We start from the raw sequence: 20,748 nt of genomic DNA, 5'->3' as shown, positions 1-20,748 counted from the left end.
GGTTGAGTGAGAACGAGCAGAAGGTGGTCGAAGGAATTAGGGCGGGGGACAAGAAAGAATGACACACAGACACACTCAAGGGAGAGTGAAAATCTGAGTGTAGTTTGCTCAAATCATTACGCATATTTATACATTTTCAAAAGGCATTAGGTCACACAAAATCTATTTTCCCAGCATAACAATGTTTCTTGTTACCTAGGCATAGAATACAATTTTCTAGCTAATAGTTTACAAGTTGCTAAGCATATGTGGTTACATTTCCTGAAACTGATTTTTACATATATAGAAAAAGTCAGGTAAGAAAATTAATTATGGACAAGTTGCTAAGTTACTACTTATTCAGAAACAATGATTAACTGGTTAATGGTTAAACTGCTTTGTAGGTAATTCCATCAGGCTTGTTTGTAGGCAACACTCTCAGCAGCCTTGTTTTCAAGCAAAGAAGGGGTTTTTTACTGCAGGCTTATTGCCTAGATTGGGCTTATAGGCTTATAGGCCTTGTTTGATCTGAACGCCAAAGTTTATCATGATGAAGCCCCTCGGGGACTGCGCCTGTCTTAGGTCGTCAGGAGTCACAGACATGAGGCTGGCCAGTGCCTTCTTTAGTCTGCCCCCGATCTTACCCGTCCTTGACTGTCCAGTCCAGCGCACAGGGGAAGAGGGTCTTACGTACTCTATTTGTGAGCATCCACAGTACAGCCACTCTTTATTTCATCCAATTACTGGCGAGCAATGGTGGCAACAGTGGCATTGCCAACCATGGAGGCAGGAGCTGCCACACCATGAACTCAGTGCAAAGCCTCCACAGAGTGCAGACAGGTGACGTCTACCCAGCGGGGCTTAGCCTGGCTGCACGGGGAGAGCTGCAGCTCAGGGGCACAGGAGGGCCTCCCTAGTGGTGCAAAGGGTCACGATGCAACCTATGAAGCTGTCCACAGCCACCATCGCGCTTCCCAGAGCCTCCCTGGTTGCGGGGGACAAGGAGGCCAGCCCAGGCGTGGGGAGAGGTCTGCTGCCTGGAACCTGTGTCCCGCAAAGCACAGCCAAGTGTGAGGGCACAGGAAGCGCCTCCGCTGGCAGTGCCCTCTGAGAGTCCATTGCACAGAGCGACCCCCAGCTTCACAACACTTGGAGTGCATCGGAGGAGAATGGACAGCAGGAAGGCCAGCTTGGGGAGGCCCAGCCACCTGCCCGTGTGAGGGAAAATCCCGGATGGAAAGTGCCTGTCCAGGCGGGAGCAAGCATGTGTGTGGCTGTGGCCTGCAGGGTGGCACCCTCACCCAGAGGGCCAGGTGGCCACAGGAGGCCCACAAAGCGCCCACTCTGGTGGTCTGCTGCGGCTGGGAAGCGAGGGCTGCCTGTGCAGCTGCCCAGGGAAGCCCGATGACCTCTGGACAGCCCCTGTTGTGTGGCGGGGAAGGGCGCTGAGCCTCGGGGCTTCCCAGAAGAGCAGTACAGGTGCTGGCCTGTGAGGGGCAGGGGCTTTCTGCACTGACCCTTTGCCTTGACCCCTGTGCTCTATGTGGCCGACTGCTGCCTGGGCCAGGTGAGCCCCGCGCACCCCTGCACGCACCACCTGCACGCAGGCGGGTGCACAGGCCACACAGGAGGGACCAGTGGGCCCTGGAGTTGCCCTCACAGCCCGCCCTGATGCCTGGTCCAGCTGACTCTCCGCCTGCCGCCCCTGGGGCTGCCCTCCCTGGGCTCCCAAAGGCCACCGGCTTATAGGGGCCTGGAGTGGAGCCTGCACGGGGCCCCTCTGCCTCCCTCTCGCTCGTGGCCTCCCTGCGCGGGGACACGCGTGCTCCCGGCGGCGGCCCTCGGGGGGGGGGCACATTCGGGCTCCCTGGCCCCGGGGTGGCTGCCCTCCTTCCTCAGCCGCTTCCGGGCGCGGCCCCGCCCCCGGCCCGCCCCGCCCGCCCCGCCCGCCCCGCCCGCCCCGGCTGCCGGCACTTGGGGTGCGCGGCCCGGCCGAGTGCGCGCGATGGAGCCCCGGGGCGGCGGCGCGGAGGGCCCGGCCCGCGGCCCGCGGGTGCTGGTGGTGGGCGGCGGCATCGCGGGGCTGGGCGCGGCGCAGCGGCTGTGCGGCCGCCCGGCCCGCCCCAGCCTGCGGGTCCTGGAGGCCACGGCCCGGGCCGGGGGCCGCATCCGCTCGGAGCGCGGCTGGGGTAACCGCCTCTCCCGAAGGGCCTCCCCGAACGCCCTCCCGGCCCGCGCGCCGCCGCGGGCCCCCCGGGCTCCGGGCCTGGGCTGCGCCCCGCAGCGATCCCGGAGCCTCCTCCGCCCCCTGAGCCACTCCTGGCCCTGCCGGCTCTCCCAGCCAAAGGTCGCCGGTCCCGGAGGCCCAGCGGCCGGCAGTCAGGGCGGCGCCCCGGGCGCTACACGGCTGCCCCTTGTCCCCGCACGCAGCTGCCCCTCTGGCCCCTGGGTGGCTCCCTGGCCCCTTCAGCCCCCAAGGGCCTTCTCAGGGCCTCCCCAGCATGGCAGGTGCAGGCCAGCACCCCCTGGCTCCCCGAGCCCAGCTGGGAGGCCCTGCCAGGACCCGGGCTCGGGACCACCCTGGGTGTGGGTCTTAGGCGGCCTCTCCTGTCCCCCAGGCGGTGTGGTGGAGGTGGGCGCCCACTGGATCCACGGCCCCTCGCCGGGCAACCCCGTCTTCCAGCTGGCGGTTGAGTACGGGCTGCTGGGGGAGAGGGAGCTGTCGGAGGAGAACCAGCGGGTGGACACGGGGGGCCACGTGGGGCTGCCCTCGGTGTCCTACACCAGCTCCGGGGGCAGGGTGAGCCTGGAGCTGGTGGCAGAGGTTGCCGGTCTGTTCTACGGCCTCATGGACCAGGCCCGGGAGTTCCTGCACGCGGCGGAGGCCCCCGCAGCCAGCGTCGGGGAGTTCCTCAAGAAGGAGATCAGCCGGCACATGGCTGGCTGGACAGAGGACCAGGAGACCAAGGAGCTCAAGCTGGCCGTCCTGAAGAGCCTTTTCAACCTGGAGTGCAGTGTGAGCGGCACGCACAGCATGGACCTGGTGGCCCTCAAGCCCTTCGGCGAATACACCGTGCTGCCCGGGCTGGACTGCACCTTCTCTGGGTGAGTGCCCGCTGCGCCCCGCAGTCTGCACGCTGCGTGCACCCCAGCCGCCTCACAGCCCCACCCCCCTCGTCCTGCTGTCTCAGGTGAAGCCCCAGCCTCAGGCTTCACAGACTTTGTCTTGCCCAGTTTAAGGGGAAACACACCTGGACGGTGGGCACAAGCCCCCCCACTGTGGCCGCATTCCCCACGTGCACAGGCGCATGGCAGGCCCAGGCTCAGGTGTGCTTGCGCGCGCACACACACACACACACACACACACACACACGCATGCACACAGGCCGCCCCGCCCCTCGGTGGCGCCAGCTGGAGCGGGGCGCAGCAGAGGCCCCATGTTCCCCTGGTTGCCTGGCTGGCCTTTCACTCCTCACCGGGGTTGGCTGCGTCAGCTCTCCTGGGGCTCCAGACTCACCTCCCGCCTGCTGAGGGCTCCATGCGCGGCATGTCGGTCCCAGGGCTGTGGCCCCGGGGTCATCTGGCACCTCCGCGTGAGGCCTGCACGCCCACCCGTCTCTCCTAGGGGCTACCAGGGGCTCACGGACCGCCTCGCCGCCTCGCTGCCCGCAGACGCGCTGGCCCTTAACAAGCCGGTGAAGACCATCCACTGGCAGGGGACCTTCCGGGAGCCCGAGTCTCCGGGGGACACCTTCCCGGTGCTGGTGGAGTGCGAGGACGGGGACCGCTTCCTGGCACACCACGTCGTGGTCACCGTGCCCCTGGGTGAGGCGCGGTGACCTTTTGTGAGCTCAGCCCCTCAGATTCTGAAGGGGCTCGTGCCTCTCACCGGGAGGTTGGCCACTCTGGAGGGAGACCTAGAGGACGCGGTGGTCACATGTGACTCCCGAGTCAGTGCAGGCCCTTTAGCCCGAGCCTTGTGGGGCGCAGCGAGAGAACAGGCGTGGGGGGCCAAACTGCCCCCTCTCCCCCCCACCGCCCTGCTCCCTGCCTGTCGCCAAGTGCCTGCTCTGGCAGCTGCCTGCATGGGCGGCACGGGGAGCTGGGCTCGGTGAGGGAGGTGCACCCGCCCTGGGCGCCGGCCCGTCACCCCCACGGAGCCGCGCAGATGCTGCGACCCTGCTCTGTGCTGCCCGAAGTTGCCGCAGGGCTCCTGCCTGTCAGTGGGCGCGTTTCTCTCTGCTCCTCTGTGCGCCCCAGCGACTGCTGATGGCGCTGGCCCCTGGGTGGCTGCTGTGGCGGCCAGGCCCCTTTGTTCTCAGGGGCCCCTCCTCCCATGGAGGGCCCTCGTTAATGCCACCGGCTCCACAGAAGTCAGGCTGTTTCACACTCCCCCCGCCCCCGCGAGGTTGGAGGGGCGCCTGCCCTCCTGTGGGTGTTTCCTGGGGGAGTCCAGGTGCGAGAAGCAGCAGGTGGTTGGGGGGCCTCTGGCGGCCTGGCTCTCCCTCTTCCCGCCCACCTGGGGTCATCTGTCTTCGGGACACTGGCCGGCGCCGCAATTTCATCCCCCGCTGTTTGACTATGGGCAGCGCTGTCGCGCCCTGCAGAGCAATGCTTTGGTACCTCTGGGCGAGGCTGGCGGAGGGGCAGAGGCTCAGACCGAAGCTTCCTGGCAGGGTGGGGCGGTGGGCTTGCCGGGTCTGGCCTGCAGGGGTGAGGCTGTGGCCTGGGGGGTCTCCATGCCATGCTCCCGCCTGGAGAGGCTCTGGGGGATGCTGTGTGTGGGCCTCCCGGGGGGGTCAGGCGGGGTCCGGTTGGGAAGTGTTTGTGCTGCAAGTCAAGTCTGATTTTGAATTCCAGGCTTTCTCAAGGAGCATCTGGACACCTTCTTCCAGCCCCCGCTGCCCCCCGAGAAGGCAGATGCCATCAGGAGACTTGGCTTCGGGACCAACAACAAGATCTTCCTGGAGTTCGAGGAGCCTTTCTGGGACCCCGGCTGCGAGCACATCCAGGTGGTGTGGGAGGGCTCCTCGCCCCTGCAGGACGCGGCTGCCCCGCTGCAGGACGCCTGGGTCAAGAAGCTCATTGGCTTCCTGGTCCTGCCTTCCTTCGAGTATGTGCTGCCCAGCCGGGGCGGGCGCGGCGGCGAGGGCGGTCATGGCCGTGTCCACGTCTGGTGTTTCTGGCACCTCTGGGTAGCAGTCCCGAGCCCCTGGCACCTGCAGACCCCGGGACCCCCGCAGGGACAGAAGCCACCTCCTGTGCACAGCTTGTCTGCGCCTCAGGCCAAGGGCATGCAGGGGCCGCGCAGGCAGACTGTCTGGAGATTCCTGGGAGCGGGGGCTTGAGGGCAGCAGAAGGGAGTGGGACATGGTATGTGTGCAGCTGGGGAGATGGCAGAGGCCGAGGCAATAAGCAGACACCTCTCCCAGTGGTGCAGCGGCCCCGGCTCCAGAGCTGGACTGTGGGGCCCAGCGGTGCCAGGGGCAGGAGAGGCGACCGGGCGCTAACGCAGGGAGGACATGGCCTCATGGCAGGGCTGGGGCACTCTTCAGCCCAGAGGACTCAGGAGAAAGAGGTAGTGTGGGCACACTATTCCCAGACACCCACGCGGCCCCAGCCATCCCGTCTGTGCGTCCAGGCTGGGCTGGCCCTTCCAGTGCTCTTCGCATGAGGCAGAACTGACACCAGGGTTTGGGATGAGCCGGGTCAGGTGTGGATGGGACGGGCTGGCAGCCACACCACTGACCAGGGCCAGCCTGCGCCAGCATGCGGGGGTGCCCGTAACCCCATCTCCCTCCACTGCACCCCATCAGGGGACACGGCCAGGCCCAGGAGTAGTACAGCTGGCACCCGTCTCTGCCCCGCAGGGACACCCCGGGGGGTTCAGCATCCTCCTGCAGGCCTGACAACGGGTGAGCTAGGGCCAGGGCTGGCAGGTCCTGCCCCGTGGGCTCTGGCAGGGCGGGAGCAGCCACCTGGCGGGACAGAGGCATGGCCTGGCGACTCAGAGTGCCATCCCCCAGGTGCTGGCTCTGGGCCCCCTGCGCTGCCGAGCGGCTAGTGGCTCTGGCCTCAGGATCCGTTTGCCTACAGGTCTGCCCACGTCCTCTGTGGCTTCATTCCTGGGCTGGAGTCAGAGTTCATGGAGACACTGACCGACGAGGAGGTGCTGCAGGCCCTGACCAACATGCTTCGCAGAGTGACAGGTACCAGCCATGCTCATGTCCCTCCTGTCGGTTCCCCGCAGACCCAGACCCCAAGCCCTTCCGCCCGCAGTGCCCTCGTCTCTGAGGAGCTGCAGGGATGGTTTCTGACGCAAAGGTCGTCTTTCATGGCGTCCCAGCCGTGGAGGCCACCACCCAGGTGGATGGCAAGGCCCTCGCATCAGGGCCCAAGCCCATCAGTGACCGGCTTTTCAGGCCTCTGAGTGGAGTCCTGTGGGGAGACGGCCTCTTCCTTCAGGTGCTGTGCTGGTACCCCCAGTGCATCTTGCTGGCCCAGCCCCAGCCCAGACTCAGACCTAGACCAGCCCAGACCCAGCCCAGGCCCAGCCCCAGCCCGGCCCCAGGACCAGCCCAATCCCAGCCCCAGCCCAGCCCCAGCCCAGCCCCAGACCCTGCCCAGCCTAGCCCCAGCCCAGCCCAGCCCAAACCCAGACCCAGACCCAGCCCAGACCTGGCCCAGCCCCAGCCCAGACCCGGCCCGGATCTAGCCCAGACCCAGACCTGGCCCAGACCCGGCCCAGACCTGGCCCAGACCTGGCCCAGATCCAGCCCAGACCTGGCTCAGACCCAGACTCGGCCCAGACCTAGCCCAGACCCAGCCCAGACCCAGCCCTGGCCCAGCCCTGGCCCAGACCTGGTCCAGCCCCAGGCCCAGCCCAGACCCGGCCCAGCCCAGCCCCAGCCCAGCCCCAGTCCAGACCTAGACCTGGCCCAGACCCAGCACAGACCCTGCACAGACCCAGACCCAGCCCAGTCCAGACCCAGCCTAGGCCCAACCTAGCCCCGGCCCAGACCTAGCCCAGACTCGGCCCAGCCCCGGCCCAGACCTAGCCCAGACCCGGCCCAGATCCAGACTCGGCCCAGACCCAGCCCTGGCCCAGACCCAGACCCGGTCCAGACCCAGCCCAGACCAGACCTGGCCCAGACCTGGCCCAGACCCAGACCTGGCCCAGACCCGCGCTATGGGCTGGCTGACCCGAGGCCTCTCTGCAGGAAACCCGCAGCTCCCGGCGCCCAGGAGCATTCGGAGGTCCCGCTGGCACAGCGCCCCCTACACTAGGGGCTCCTACAGCTACGTGGCCGTGGGCAGCACCGGGGATGACATTGACCTGTTGGCTCAGCCCCTCCCCGAGGACGGCAAGGGGTCCCAGGTAGGCGGCAATGGTGGGTGGGCCCCTGGTCCCTGAACCAGCCCAGCTCCCTGGGGGTGCTCTTTGGGGGGCACTCCTGTGGGGGTGCTCTGTGGGGAGTGCTGAGCGCACAGGAAGGCAGGGCCCTTGACTCAGGACTGCCCAGCTCTGCCTTCCTCTAGGTTTAAGGCCTAATCTGAGCACCCGGTCCCTGGGATGGAGGACTGGCCCGGCCTTGCGCCGGGAGCTGCAGAGCCAAGCCAGTCTTCCTCTTCCGTGTGTCCTCTGACCCCTGCCTCCTTGATAGCTCACAGCCCTGCCCACTCCTGGCACAGCTGCCCTGCCCGCCTCCCCCCCAGCTGCTCCCCCTGGGCGTGTGCTCAGCAGGGAAATCCACTCGAATTCTCTCGCCTCCCTGTGATTTCCCCTGGGCCTTCTGCTGCTTGGAGTTTGGCCTTCTGGACCGGGCCTCAGCCGTCCCGTCCGCTCCCTTCCCGAGTGCCTGTTCTCACCTGGCCCTTCTCTGTAGCTGCAGGTGCTGTTTGCCGGGGAAGCGACACACCGGACGTTTTACTCCACCACGCACGGGGCGCTGCTGTCCGGCTGGAGGGAGGCTGATCGGCTCATCGCACTGTGGGACTCACAGGCACAGCCGGCAGGGCCGGGGCGCTGAGCCTCCCCACTTGCCATGAGCTGGCTCTGCTCCTCCCAGGGGGCTGGCCCTTCCCTCCTCTGGCCGGGGATGCTCAGCCTGGGTTCAGATTTGGGGGTCTTAATGGCCCCTCCCGCTGGTAACCGAAGGTCAGCTCTCTGCTCTGCCTACCTGTTGCTGGCGTGCAGCCAGGGCCGACCTTGAGCTGAGCAGCGTGTCTGGGGGGTGCTGCTGGCATGACATAAAGGTGTCTCAGCCCTGAGTCCACTGTCCTGTGTCATTTCGCCTCAGGCGAGGGCTTCTGTTCTCTGTTCCTGTGGCCCGAGGCCCAGGCTATTGCAGACCCTGTGTGTGGCTCCTGTCCCTCACTCCTGGGGCTGCAGGCTATCCTGCTCCAGCTGGGGGCTCTGGCCCCCTGGGGCTTGGAGGCGGGCAGGGCCTGTTGGGCTATGCCCCAGGTTTGGTGGCCCTGCAGCCTTGGTGCCCCCGTGGGCAGCCCTGGGCCCTTCAGAGCTGTGCTGGTGTGTTTGACACTGTTGGGGCTGTTGGGGCCATCAGGGCCACGGTGGTGGGTGGTGGTAGTTTTGTGCTGAGAACCTAAGTGCGCCTTGTGGGGTGCACTGGGGAGTGAAGAGCCTTGTGTTAATAAGTTTTGCTTAGTAGGACTGTCACTTTTTGGGAAGCGTTTTTTTTTTTTTTTTTTTTTTTTTTTTAAGATTTATTTGTGCATGCAAGAGCTGGGGCGCAGGCCAGAGGTGCAGGGGGTGAGAGAATCCACCAGAGACAGAGTGGGGAGCAGAACAGGCAGATCCACTGAAACCCACTGCTGAGGGGAGCAGTGGGGAGACAGGAGGGGTCTGCTGTGCTGTGTGGGTAGCTCCTGGCCGGGGATCCAACTCAGGCCGCAGTGGCTGCCAGTAGCTCCGCACAGGGCTGTGTCTTAGTCCCCGCACCACCGGCGGGGTCCTGGGAAACGCTTGTTACATTAAAACCTGGAGTAGTTGAAAAAGAAAAGCAATACATCAATAAGCTAAATTAAAAAAAAATTTTTTTAGGGGGGCTGGTTCGTGGCGCAAGGGGTTCAGACGCAGCGCTGTGAAGCAGCCGCAGCCTCTGCAGCGCGAGTTCGGTCCCCGGCCGGGAGCTGCCCCAGGCGCGGCAGGCTCTCCGGGCTCCCGCCGCCCCCAGCAGAGTCCAGTGGTCCGCCGGCTCTGCTCCCCGCTCTGTCTCTGGGGAGTTCCCCCCCCCCCCCCGCTGCACCCCGGCTCTCGTTTGCATAAATAAATCTTTAAAAACTTTTTGAAAAATTTTAGCCAGGCTTGTGAAAAGGCACCGAACATTGACAGGAGACTGGATGTGGTTACATTTCTCTACACCCTGGAACGGGGAGTTTTTAATTTAACGAATGTTACCGGGTCCGGGAAGCGCCGAGAAGCCCCAGAGTCAGGACCCCAGAACTTCCGGCCTCGAGCTCGAGGCCCCGCCCCGCCCGCAGGGCGGCCGGCGCCGAGGCCCCTCGTGCGCACGCGCGGCCCGCGCCACGGAACCTTGGGCGCCGGAACCCTCGCGCGGGTCGCGCGCTCGGCGGAAGGGTCCGTTGAGGGGACGGCCCGCCCCCTTCGCGGACGCGGCGCCATGAGGCTGGGCCTGCGCGCGCTGAGCGGGGCCGCCCGGGGCGGCTGGCGCGAGAGCTTCCCCCTGGGCGGCCGCGACGTGGCGCGCTGGTTCCCCGGCCACATGGCCAAGGGTGAGGCCCGGCGGGCGGCGGGCGTGCCTCGGGCCCGGGCGGGGGCGGGGAGCCCGTCTCGGCCGCCGCGCCCGCCGGGCCGCAGCCCGCCCGGCCCGCGCTGGAGCCGGCGCCGCCCCCCGCCGCGCGCTCTGGCCCGGCCGCGCCCGTGCGCCTCCCGGCGGCCGGCCCCGACGGCGAGTCCCGCCCCCGCCCGGCCCCACCCCTCCGACGGCCAGTCCCGCCCCCCCCCCCCCCCCCCCCCCAGCGAGTGCCCCCCTGTGGCGCCCCCCCCCGAAGGCGAGTCCCGACCCCCCCGGCCCCCCCCCCCCCACCTCGCCAGCGAGTCCCCCCTCCCCCGGCGACCCCCCAAGGCCAGTCCCGACCCCCCCCCCCTCCCCCCCCCCCCCGCGCGCCTCCCCCCCCCCCCCCGCGCCCCCCCCCCCCCCCCCCCGCGCGCCTCCCCCCCGCGGCTCCACCCCTCCCAGCCAGCGAGTGCCCCACCCCGCCCCCCGCGGCGCCCCCCCCTCAGACAGCGAATCCCCCTCCCTGGAGCCCTGTTCCAGTGGTCAGCCCAGGACAGGACGGGGACCAGGTGGCGAGCGCTGGAGCACCCAGCGGGGTGGGGGCGCCGCGGGCGGGGCCGTGACCGAGCCCGGTGCTGTGCCTGCTGCGGGGCGGCCAGTTCAGAGCCGGCTGGGGGCCGAGGCTGGCACTGGGGCGTTATCATCTCCGATCAGTGTTGAGGGGCGAGTAGACGCGCTGGTGTCACTTTACAGCGGAGACGAGGCCCACGGGGGTTAAAGGCCTGCCCAGGGCTGCAGGTCTGGTGTCATAGGACTAGCCCAGAGTTATTCAGAGGCCCAGGGGTCTGACCTCTGACCACCACCCCGCTGACCTCTCGCTCCCACAAACGGAGGGATGCTGGGGTGTCTCTGGAGGGGCCTTGGCCCTTCCCACCACGCTCCCCTGTTTTCCAGGACTGAGGAAGATGCAGAGCAGCCTGCGGCTGGTGGACTGTCTCATCGAGGTTCACGATGCCCGGATATCCTTTGGTGACTGATGCCGTGGCTTGTGATAAATAGGCGTTTGGTTTTCATCCCACTTCTGGCACAGAACTTCTGAAATTCTTGGAATTTCTTGTCAGCAGGACTATCAGGGTATCCTGGACGAGGTGCCTTGGGTGGTGCCAACCAGAAGTTGGAGAGATGGAACTTACAAGCCCTGCCCCATCTGTGTCTAGGACTCCTGGTCCAGTCCTGTATCTGTTCACCCCTCTGTTGGGTTTGTCCACCACCACACAGTTTCAGCAGCCTGACCTGTCCAATTCTTGGCCTTTGAAGTCCTCAACCTTCGTTGCACTGAGTTTCCTGGAAGGCATTTAAGACATGCCCTCTGGACTCCTCCAACTCAGTGAGTCAGTTTCTGGTGCCAAGCCCAGGCCCAGGGTCCAGGAGCTCCCTGCTGATAGGAAGGCAGCATTCGCTTCAGATGCCCCCTGGCGCCCGGCCTCAGCCCATCCAGGCAGGTTCTCTAGGTGGGGTGAAAACTTCATTGGATGGGCTCTCCTGGAGGCCTGCGGGCGTTGTGCGGGAGCACGTAGGCACAGCTGGGGCCTGCACTGGAGAGTGACCGGGGGTGTCTGGAGGCGCCTGGTGTTCTGAGGTGACCCAGGATTGTGATTTCTGGGAGGCCCCCTGTTGTGTGGGTGGGACACAGCTGCCTTTCCGCCCTCCTGCCTAGTCTGGGAGGTTCACAGTTTAGCTTGCTGCGGGGCGGGGGGGGGGGGGGGGGGTCGGAGCTCCAGGAGGGGCTTGGCACCCCCCTCTGCTGCTGTTGGGGGGCATAGGCACAGCTGGGTCTGAGCGCCACCGGCCCTGCTCTCGTCTCCTTGGCTGCCAGCAGAGGGTGTGTGAAGCAGACGCTTCCGCTGTGATCTTTGCGCCTTGGCCTAAACGCCTGATACAGAGCCACCTCCTGAGCCTGGGTTTGAGGAGAAAACCCGCCCACCTCCTGTCCGCGTGCAGCGGCCACCACCAGGCAGTGGGCAGGATTGTGCCTCCCCAGCCAGCGGCCGCCCCACGCTGTCCCTGCTGGGGGTGCTGCCAGGCCATCCCCAGGTACGGGGTGAAGCAATCACGGAAGGACTTGCCCTTAACTCTGCCACATCCCGCTCTCTGGCCGCAACCCTCTGTTTCGGGAGACCCTTGGGCTCAAGCCTCATGTGCTCGTCCTCAACAAGATGGACCTGGCGGACCTGCGGGGGCAGCAGGTGGGCCTTTGTGGGCCTTCAGCCTGGCTGTGCCCCCAGCCACCTGCCACCAGCCACCCTCTCATGACTTGCCCCTGGCTTAGTTTGTGACCCCAGTGATGCCAGGGTCCCCGGGGCGGCCGGGCTATGCTGCAGAGCTGAGGCCAGGTGGCCGTGCACCCTGAACGTGGCTTCTGCCTGAGGAAGCAGCGTTCACGTTCAAGCTCGCTTTGCTCAGTTTGTGTTCCGGGGGCTGCCCGGGGCTGGAGGCTCCTATGGGGAGTTGCCCCTGGTGTCCACACTGACTGGGTTCCACGGCCTGCCCTCCCCTGTGGTGGCTACCTCTGTGACCTGGAAGCTGGGGGGCAGGGCCACGCTGATGGAGATTGGAGGATACCATCGACGGCCGTGTCCTGTGTGCCCAAGGAAAGAGACAGGTTCTGTGTGTGCACAGGGGTGCCGGGCTGGCCCCGCCCCCGCCCAGGCTGGAGCTCTGCAGGGCAGGTGTCGAGTGGACTCGGCCCCTCTGGGCTTCACAGTGTTTGGGTGCGGTTGTCTGCTACTCGGTGCCTGGTGTTTGAGTCCTCAGTTGGCCGACAGCCGTCCCACTGCGGGGTTCCCAGGGAAAGGCAGGTCCCAAGCGCCGCATGAGCATGGCCACCCGTGCTGCAGTCTCGTTGGCCCTGTCCTGTCAGCTCTGCCCTGGCGTGCTGGGGCTGCGAGGTGGCTGGAGGGGCCCTTGTTGGCGGGGGCGTGGCAGGACCTCCCGTCCGGAGGCAGCTTCTCGGCTGCCGTCTTTGCGAGTTTTTGGGGAGAACAGGAGAGGAGTGGCCCCGGGTGACCCCGTATCCGCTGCCACGCATGGCTGTGTGTTGGCGGTCCTTGCACCACCCGGGCTCCGCCTGCCTGTTGGGGAGTGCCTGGGGCAGCGCGGGGTTGTCCTACCCGTACGTGAGCTCAGTAGCTGTTGCTTGCTTGGCAGGCCTGGCACTGTCCGGTCAGGCCTCGTTTCGGGCAGCGGCTGGCCTGCCGCAGGGAGATGTGGTGGCCTCGGTGGGACCCAGCAGCGCCATCCAGCGCTGGGCAAGGCCAGGCCTGGCCTTCCACCTGCACTCTGGGCCCCTGTGCTGTCACCCTGCTGCCCACGGCCCCTGCGCCTGCAGCTGGAGGCCGAGCCGGCGAGCACCGTCCTGGCCCCATTTTCACCTGCTCACTAAAGTCTTGTTTCTTTCAGGAAATCACAAGGCGCTTAGAAGCAGAAGGTCTGAGGAACGTTGTTTTTACCGACTGCGTGAAGGACAAGAACATCAGGCAGGTGAGCTGGCCCCAGCGCCAGGGCTTCCGGCCCACCCGTCCGCCCAGCTCTCAGGGAGTGCGGGTTCGTTGTCCTGCGCTGTCAGAAGAAGTGGTTTCCCCATGGCCCGGGGCTCCGGCCTCGCTGATGTGGTCCACTTGGCTACACTTCCCCCGGGCCCCGAGTCGGGGGATCGGACTTGAGAGAGCAGGAGCCAGGCTGGGCACGTGGCCCCGAAGCCAGCAGCTCACTGCTTGCTGGTCTCCCTGGCCAACTCGTGCTGTGGTCCGTGCTGGCTCCTGTCAGAGGGCCCTGGTGGGTCCTGCCTGCCTGGTCGGGGTGGAGGGTGGAGGTGCAGGGCGTGTCTGAGCCCAGGGCGTGAAGGGGGTTCTGTGTGTCTTAGGGCCTCGGGGTCTGTTGCAGATTGTCCCCCTGGTCACGGAGCTCGTTGCCAGCAGCTGCCGCTATCACCGGGCAGAGGTGGGTTAGCCGCCCGTGCCGGCGTGGGACAGTCCCCGTGGCCGGCGAGCCTCTCCCCTCCCAAGGAGGAGGGGGCCTCTGTGGGGACCTGCCTTCTCCCCTGAGCTGGCCAGGGCTAGTGGGTCCTGAGGCCTGGGCCCAGCAGGGGCCTTGGTGAGGGGGATGGCTGGGGGCGGGTGGGTGGGGGCCTGGGTGGCTTGGGGATGGCTGAGGGGGCGGGTTTGGGGGGGCCGGCCTGGATGGCAACTGCACTGCCTGTTCTGCCGCAGCATCTGGAACACTGCATCATGGTGATCGGGGTTCCCAACGTGGGCAAGTCCTCGCTCATCAACTCCCTCAGGAGGCAGCACCTCAGGAAAGGTACCAGGGCGGGGGGTGTCTGGGCCTGTTGCTGTCCTGAGGTTGCCGGACTGCTGCTGCCCGCCCGGGGCATGCCTGGCGCCGCCCTCTGCACCCGCCTGTTTACTCTCTGAGAGCGAATGTCTGACCAGCGCCTGGACGCCTGACCTTGGGTGCCCACAGCGTGTGGTTAGACGCGGGCCGAGAGGCACGGACACCAGTGTCCTTTTCTCGAGTGGACTTGGCAGGGGGTGCGGGCCTGCCAAGGACACTGAGCAGGATACAGGCAGCATGTGGCCCAGAAGCTCTGTCCAGAGAGGCTGCCTGGGTGGGGCTGGGCTCAGGGGCAGGTTTGGGCTGGACGCTTGAAGGTGGGGCTGCTCAAGTGTCTCTGCGTCCAGCGTGGAGTTGGCGGGCAGCCTGGCTCCTGCATTCAGCGTGCATGTGATGGCCTCTTTGTCCCACAGGGAAGGCCACCAGAGTTGGTGGCGAGCCTGGGATCACCAGAGCTGTCATGTCCAGGATTCAGGTAGGGGTCTTGGTTGCTGGCCCCGGCTCTGCCCTTGCAGACGCCGGCTTGTCCTGGGCCAGTGAGGTGGGCCGGCCCGACTGTGCCTGCCCCACCTCCTCTGGCAGGTGACCCGCGCCAGGTCAGCCCACACCACGTCCGCAGAGGGCTTGCGTCCCCCTGCTTTACGGAAGGGCAGGCGGGTGTGGGAGGGGGCGTGGCCCGGCCTCTGTGGGGCGGGGTCTCCAGCTGCCATTTTGGTGTCTTTGACGCCCCTCTTCTCCCTGGGGCGATGCCGGGAGCTGGCGGGCCTGTCGCTGCTCCTCATGCTCCACATCAGGTGGGACCCTGACCCCACGGAAAGCCGAGGGCTTGGCGGAAATGGCACCCGTGGGCAGTTCAGGGCCTCCCCAGGGCCTGGGAACCAGACACCGGCTCGGGGGCCATGAGCAGAATGCCTGGGAGGAGGGCTTTGGGCTTCCTGAGCAGCTGGCCCCCTGCCCACAGGTGTGTGAGCGGCCACCGATGTTCCTGCTGGACACTCCCGGGGTGCTGGCTCCTCGGATCGAAAGTGTGGAGACAGGCCTGAAACTGGCCCTCTGTGGTGAGCCGGGCCCAGACTGGTGGGGATGCGCCTGTCTTCCCGGGTTGCTGACACATTGTCAGCTGTGCCGAGAGAGGCTGTGTGGGCGCCACTGACAGTGCGGTCCTGAGAGGCGGTGCGGGCACAGTTCACAACTAGGGCGCCAGGCTTTGCTGCGATACCACAAACCCGCACGGCCATCCTTGAGGCGTGGGCAGGTCAGGGACGCGTTGACTGGGACTCAGCCCTGTGGGAGGCAGATGGAGGTGGTTTGTGGGGCTCACCCTTGGCTGCCCGTGTGCCAGGGACCGTGCTGGATCACCTGGTGGGGGAGGAGACCCTGGCCGACTACCTGCTCTACACCCTCAACAGACACCAGCTCTTCGGGTGAGTGGGCGGTGGTCCCTGGATGTCCTTGCTGTGCCGTGCCCCTGGCCCTGAGGTTTTGGCCAGGCTGCCCCAGTAATTCTTCAGGCCCTGTGTGCTGTCTCGGGACAGTCACTGGAAGCCAGCGTGAGGGTGCCCCTGGGCCTGGCTCCCTGGCCTGCTGCCCCTGTGCCGCCCGCGCTGTGCTGAGCCCTTGGGCTCCCCGTCCGCTCTCCGCCTGGATTTGCTCGCCTGCCACCCCTGGCCTGCGGTGTGGCCTGCAGGGCTGGCCGTGGGGCCTTGGGCAGCGTTGTTGTGTGTCCTGGTCCTTTCCTGCTCATGCTGCCTCGGGCGGGCGCTGCCCAGCGCCATCCCCTGCTTTGCAGGGCACATGTCGCACTCTACTTCTTGCCCCAGGACGTGGCCCAGTGTGCTGGGCTTAGGCGCTCTGCCCTGCCTCTGGGGAGCGGCCATGGGGGCAGAGGGCATCCGTCTCTGTGTGGTAGCCAGCCCTATGAGCCACCTGTCTGCTGCAGCCCTGCCCACCGTTGGCCTCTGCCTGCGGGAGCCCGGCCTCCAGGTGCTGGTCCCGCTGGTCTCTAGTTTCCTGGCATCCAGAGCTGCTTGTCTGGGGCTGGTTGTGCTGCTGCTGCTCAGCCTCAGGGGTCCCTGCTGAGTACCGGCTCGCCCCCTGTGGGTCCGTGAGAGCCTGGGCTATTCCTGCCTGCGGTGGCTGCATGCTGACCCTTGGGCCTTGGGCCACGCTGTCAGGTGTCCAGCCAACCGGAGAGAGCCATGACCCTGGACCCTCGTTGGCTGCCCCACAGGCCAAGTGTGCCCTCAGCAGCAAGGCGTGTACTGTGGTCTGCGTGCCGACTGGGCCCAGGCCACGGGCCCCTGGGGAGGGGCTGGACACAGCGCCCACCACTGACCACTGCTTTGCTCGGGGCTTGGGGGTGCCACCCTGGGCAGCTGGCCACATCATGCGGGAGGCCGGGGCAGGCCGCGCCTGAGTCCCCACACCTCCAGGGCCGTTGTGGGGGCCTGACCAGCTGCCTGGCTGTCCACAGGTACGTGCAGCACTATGGGCTGAGCGGGGCCTGCGACGACGTTGCGCGCCTGCTGGAGCGGGTGGCCGTGAGACTGGGGAAGACGCGGAAGGTGAAGGTACTCACGGGCACAGGTGAGGCACCGGCTCGCCCCTGGGCAGTGGGATTAGCCATGGAGGGTGAGGGGGCAGCCCTGTACCTGCGGGGGCCCATACGGCCTCTGCCACTGAGCCTCACAGGTGCTACAGGCCAGGCCGGGCGAGGCCCCCCCATGGGTGCCGTCCCCAGCACCTCCTGCTTGTCCCCCAGGCGATGTGAACGTCACCCAGCCCAACTACCTCGCGGCTGCCCGGGACTTCCTGCGGACCTTCCGCCTGGGCCTGCTGGGCCCCGTGATGCTGGACAGGGACACGCTGCAGAGCTGAGCCCTGAGAGCCTGGCCCGCCCGGCGTCCCCGTCCTTCACGGGGGGCCTGCGATGCGGGCCCCTCCCAGCCGCCTCACTGCTGCTCCCGGGCCTCCTGCTTGGGCCACGAAGGGGCGCCCCGGCTGCTGGGGACGGTCCTGCGGGTGCAGGGCTGCCCACGTGGCTCGGGAGGGCCATGGCCTGTGATTAGAGCATTTCAGTGACGTTCACCCTCTGTCCTCGGCCTCTGTGTGTCACGCGGGCACCTCTTGCAAGGTGGCACGGGGGCTCCTGTGTCAGATCCTCGCCGCAAGTCCAGGGCCCCCGACAAGGAAGCACCATGACCAGTGGGGTGTTTATTCACAATGCCACGAAGGTGCGCACAGACAGGTTGCAAGAGCCCCGGGACCAGGGATCCTGCCCGGTGTCCTGGGGCCCCACCCCGTGTCCTGGGAGCGCTGCCTCGCTCCTGCCAGCTGACAGGACAGGCTCTTCCCAGAGGCTCCAGTGCTGCCTCCTGGCCAAGGGCGCAGGGGAGGGGCTGGGCCTGTCCCGCTGGCACCCCTGGGTCTGTGCTGTCTGCTGCCTCCCACACCCTCAGTGCCTGAGCTCCGCAGCCTGAGGCTGCTCCTGCTGAGACTGGCCAGTGGGGGTGGGGATGCTGGTATTTGGGGCTGTGTACCCTGACCAGTGTGGGGGCTCCTATTCAGGGCTTCTGGAGGCTCCCACACACTTAGGGAGCCAGCTGGGGGGCCCCACGTGCTGTTCTCGGTGTGGGGTCTGGGCTGAGTGCAGCCAGGCCTGGCTTGCCCTGGGGGCCCCTCACCCCAGGAGCTGCCTGGCCTGCCTGCCTGTGATGTCAGACTCCAGCGCGCTGCCCTGCCCTTTGCCCTGAGGGCCGGGCCTCCTGCTGTCTTTGGCAGTCTGAACCTGGTCTGGAATGGACTGAGGCGCATCCGGGCTGCTGTACCCCGAGAATGCTGGCAGTGAGGACGCGGGGTGCTGCGGGAGCTGTGTCCCACAGCTTAGCGCCTGGGTCCTTGTAGAAAAATGCTAGGCCCGGGGTCCCACTGACCGCCTGGGGACCCTCACCTGAGCATGGAACTGGGCCAGCTGTGGGGGAGTAGAGGTGACGTGGCACCTCGGCAGTTGCTGGTCAGTTGTCCAGGGAGCAAGGGCAGGCTCTTAGCGGTCGCCTAGCACCCAGCACCAGACAAGGGCGGGATCCGGAGGAGGCAGGCCCAGAAGCGGCCCTGCCGGGAGTGGGCGCCAGTGGAGGAGGCCCCAGCTGCTGGGCCAGGCTGGCCGCGTGGGGACGGCCATGTGGGTGGTGCCAGAGCGCTCGCTCCCCGCGGCCCTGCTGGCTGCTGCTCCCGGCAGGCAGCCGCCGCACCCACCCTTTCCTTGCGGTGAGCAGGGAATGCACAGATGTGGCCTCCCTCGCTGGGGTCGGGGGTGAGGGGGAACCCAGCCTTCGGCCAGGGCGTGAACCCCGCGGCCTGCCTCTGGGATGGCCGGTGTCTGGCTTCTGCTCCCGGCCCTCGGGGGCTGCGGCGGGAGGTGCTGCTGCGTGCAGGTGTCTGCCCGGTCTGGGGACCTGCGTGGCCGGTGCTGGCTGCCAGGACAGGCCGGGACCCTGGGCCCGGAAGGTGAGCGCGAGTGCCCGGGCGCGTCGCTCTGGACGGCGGTTGCCCTGTGCGCGCTCCTCCCCCAGCACGTTTCCAGAGAGCCGGAGGATCTGTTCCAAGTTGGGGCAAAGCGACTCCCGCGGCGGCCTCTTCCTCGTGGGCGGGCAGGGCCCGGCAGCCCTGTGGGCCGCGGCGTCGGCGTTGGGAGGCTTTTCCTGGACCGGCGGTGACGCCACGCAGCTTCCACTGGGCTCAGCCTCGCCCTCCCCCAATTCTTTTTGGTCCGTTTTGGCGGGTTCTGGGGGGAAGGCCCCGAGGTCCGCAGGCTGGTCTCTGCTGGGGGGTCAGCACCGCCCACAGCCTCCAGTGTCCAGGGTGGGGTCAGGGGAGTGGCAGCTGCCTGAGCAGCTGGGTCTTGGCACCCCCACTGGGTGGCTCTGGGAAGGGGAGGGCGGCCGGCAAGGGGACAGGGCCACGCGGGGGGCGGGCTTCCTCGGACAGCGGGGTGGCGGGCAGGCGCGGGCCGGCTGGGGCTGGACAGGGGCTGCGGCTCGCTGGCCCGCCATGGCGCCGCCCGCGGAGCCCCGGGGTTTGGACGCTGAGGCTTGTGGGGGGCGCCGGGCGGCCCCCGGCCGGGCTCCGGGGCTCGGACCCGGCCCGGCTAGGGCCGCAGCAGCGCGCGGGCGCCGAGCGCGCCGCCCAGCAGCAGGCCGAGGCCCGGGGCGCCCGTGGACCCGCCGCCCGAGGTCCACGCCCGGTAGCCGTAGACGCCGCGGCCGGTGCCGTTGCCGCCGGGCGCCGCGTCCTCGTCGTCCTCCAGGGCGCGGCCCCAGCTGGAGCCGGCGGCCAGGCCCGCGGCCGCCCCCGCGGCCGCCCCCGCCGCGGCCACGCGCAGAGACGAGCCCCCGTAGCGGGGCGCCGGCCGCACGCGCCCCCGCGAGGCCCCGCGCGCCCCCCCGCGCAGCGCCCCCCGCGCGCCGCCCCGCGCGCCCCCGCGCCCGCCCTTGGCCAGGGCGCCGTCGCCGAGGAGCGCGGCCGCCAGCAGCAGCAGCAGCCAGCAGGCCGCGGCCGTCCAGTTCATCCTCCGGGCGCCACCTGCGGGAGGGAGGGGCGGGCTTCGGTGGGCCGGGCCGGGCCGGGCCGGGCCGGGCGCGGGGGGCTCCGTGGGGCGCGGCCCCTGGAGGCCCGGGCGGCGCGGCCCGGAGCTGCCGCAGCGCCTGCGGGCGGGGCGCGGGGCCGGGAAAGGCCGGCGCGGGGCGGGGCGCAGCGCCTGGGCCGCCCGGCGCGCGGAGGGGATGGTGAGGGGCGCGGGGGAGGGACCCCCGCCCCGAGGGACCCCCCGGCCGCCAGGGCTGGGGGCGGGGGCAGAGCCGGCGCGAGCCTCTGCCCGGCAGCCTCGGACCCCCGGGGGCGCCTGGTGACCCGCGCCAGCGCCGCCCCCGCGCCCCGCGCCCCCCCGCCCGCCGCGCGCCCCGCGCGCCCCGCGCGCCCCCCGCGCCGGACCGCAGGCCCAGCGCGCTGCCGAGCGGCCCGACCCTCCGACCCTCCTCCCTCCCTCGGAGCCGCCCGCGCCGCGCTCGCTCTGGCCTTACCCGCCGCGCTGGGTCCGGCGCGGGCCGCGGAGCGGGGCGCGGGGCGCGGGGACCTCGGCGAGCCGGGCGCGTTCGCAGGGGCCGCCGCCGGGGTGGGGGCGGGCAGACGCGGAGGCTCTTCCCGAGCCGGGAGGGAGGAGATGGAGGCAGCCCCCCCCCGCGCCCCTCCGCGCGGCGCCCCACCCTTCCCGCCGCCGCGCCCGCCCTCCCCGCCCTGCTCTCCGGCGCGGGCCCGTCTCCACCGCCCGCCGCCCCACCCGGGGGTGCCGGACGCCCGCCCGCTCTCCAGGGCCCCCACCCCGCCCCCATCCTCGTCCGCAGGGGACGCGGCGACCCCCGGGGCCGCCCCAGGCGCTGGGCTCCGCGGGGCCGCGCCCTCGGCACGCAGGGGACGCAGGTGCCCGCGCCAGGTGGGGCTGGTTTGGGGGGACAGCCCCACACTGGCCCCTTTCTGGCCCATCCGCCCACCCCCCACCCCCCACCCCCCAGGTCCCCGAGGCTGGCCACTGCGGGACTTCCCGACATGGCGCCGCCCTGCC

At 68.4% G+C, this 20,748-nt stretch overlaps 3 protein-coding genes across 3 annotated transcripts; 2 read left to right on the top strand and 1 right to left on the bottom strand.

Annotated features, from left to right (window-relative positions):
• Window positions 1-1,984: 1,984 nt before the first annotated feature.
• PAOX (polyamine oxidase) lies at window positions 1,985-8,387 on the top strand. The gene is made up of 7 exons (XM_037496868.2): window positions 1,985-2,168; window positions 2,598-3,084; window positions 3,605-3,804; window positions 4,840-5,092; window positions 6,076-6,188; window positions 7,200-7,357; window positions 7,866-8,387. The coding sequence occupies exons 1-7, from the start codon at window positions 1,985-1,987 to the stop codon at window positions 8,007-8,009; spliced, it is 1,539 nt and encodes a 512-aa protein (XP_037352765.1). The 3' UTR covers window positions 8,010-8,387.
• A 1,236-nt stretch (window positions 8,388-9,623) lies between these two features.
• On the top strand, window positions 9,624-18,307 carry MTG1 (mitochondrial ribosome associated GTPase 1). Its single transcript, XM_054690252.1, has 11 exons — window positions 9,624-9,735; window positions 10,695-10,761; window positions 11,884-11,986; window positions 13,200-13,280; window positions 13,683-13,739; window positions 14,009-14,099; window positions 14,546-14,607; window positions 15,094-15,190; window positions 15,475-15,556; window positions 16,606-16,718; window positions 16,894-18,307. The coding sequence occupies exons 1-11, from the start codon at window positions 9,624-9,626 to the stop codon at window positions 17,007-17,009; spliced, it is 981 nt and encodes a 326-aa protein (XP_054546227.1). The 3' UTR covers window positions 17,010-18,307.
• A 971-nt stretch (window positions 18,308-19,278) lies between these two features.
• SPRN (shadow of prion protein) lies at window positions 19,279-19,698 on the bottom strand. Its single transcript, XM_037496615.1, has one exon. It carries the CDS (start codon window positions 19,696-19,698, stop codon window positions 19,279-19,281), a length of 420 nt encoding a protein of 139 aa, XP_037352512.1.
• Between the last annotated feature and the right edge of the window lie 1,050 nt (window positions 19,699-20,748).

This window comes from Talpa occidentalis, unplaced genomic scaffold (genome assembly GCF_014898055.3).
Source record: "Talpa occidentalis isolate TD23 unplaced genomic scaffold, MPIMG_talOcc4v2.1 talOcc4.8, whole genome shotgun sequence".
In the NCBI taxonomy this organism is placed as follows: domain Eukaryota; kingdom Metazoa; phylum Chordata; class Mammalia; order Eulipotyphla; family Talpidae; genus Talpa; species Talpa occidentalis.
This window is presented reverse-complemented; position numbering and strand designations above follow the sequence as displayed.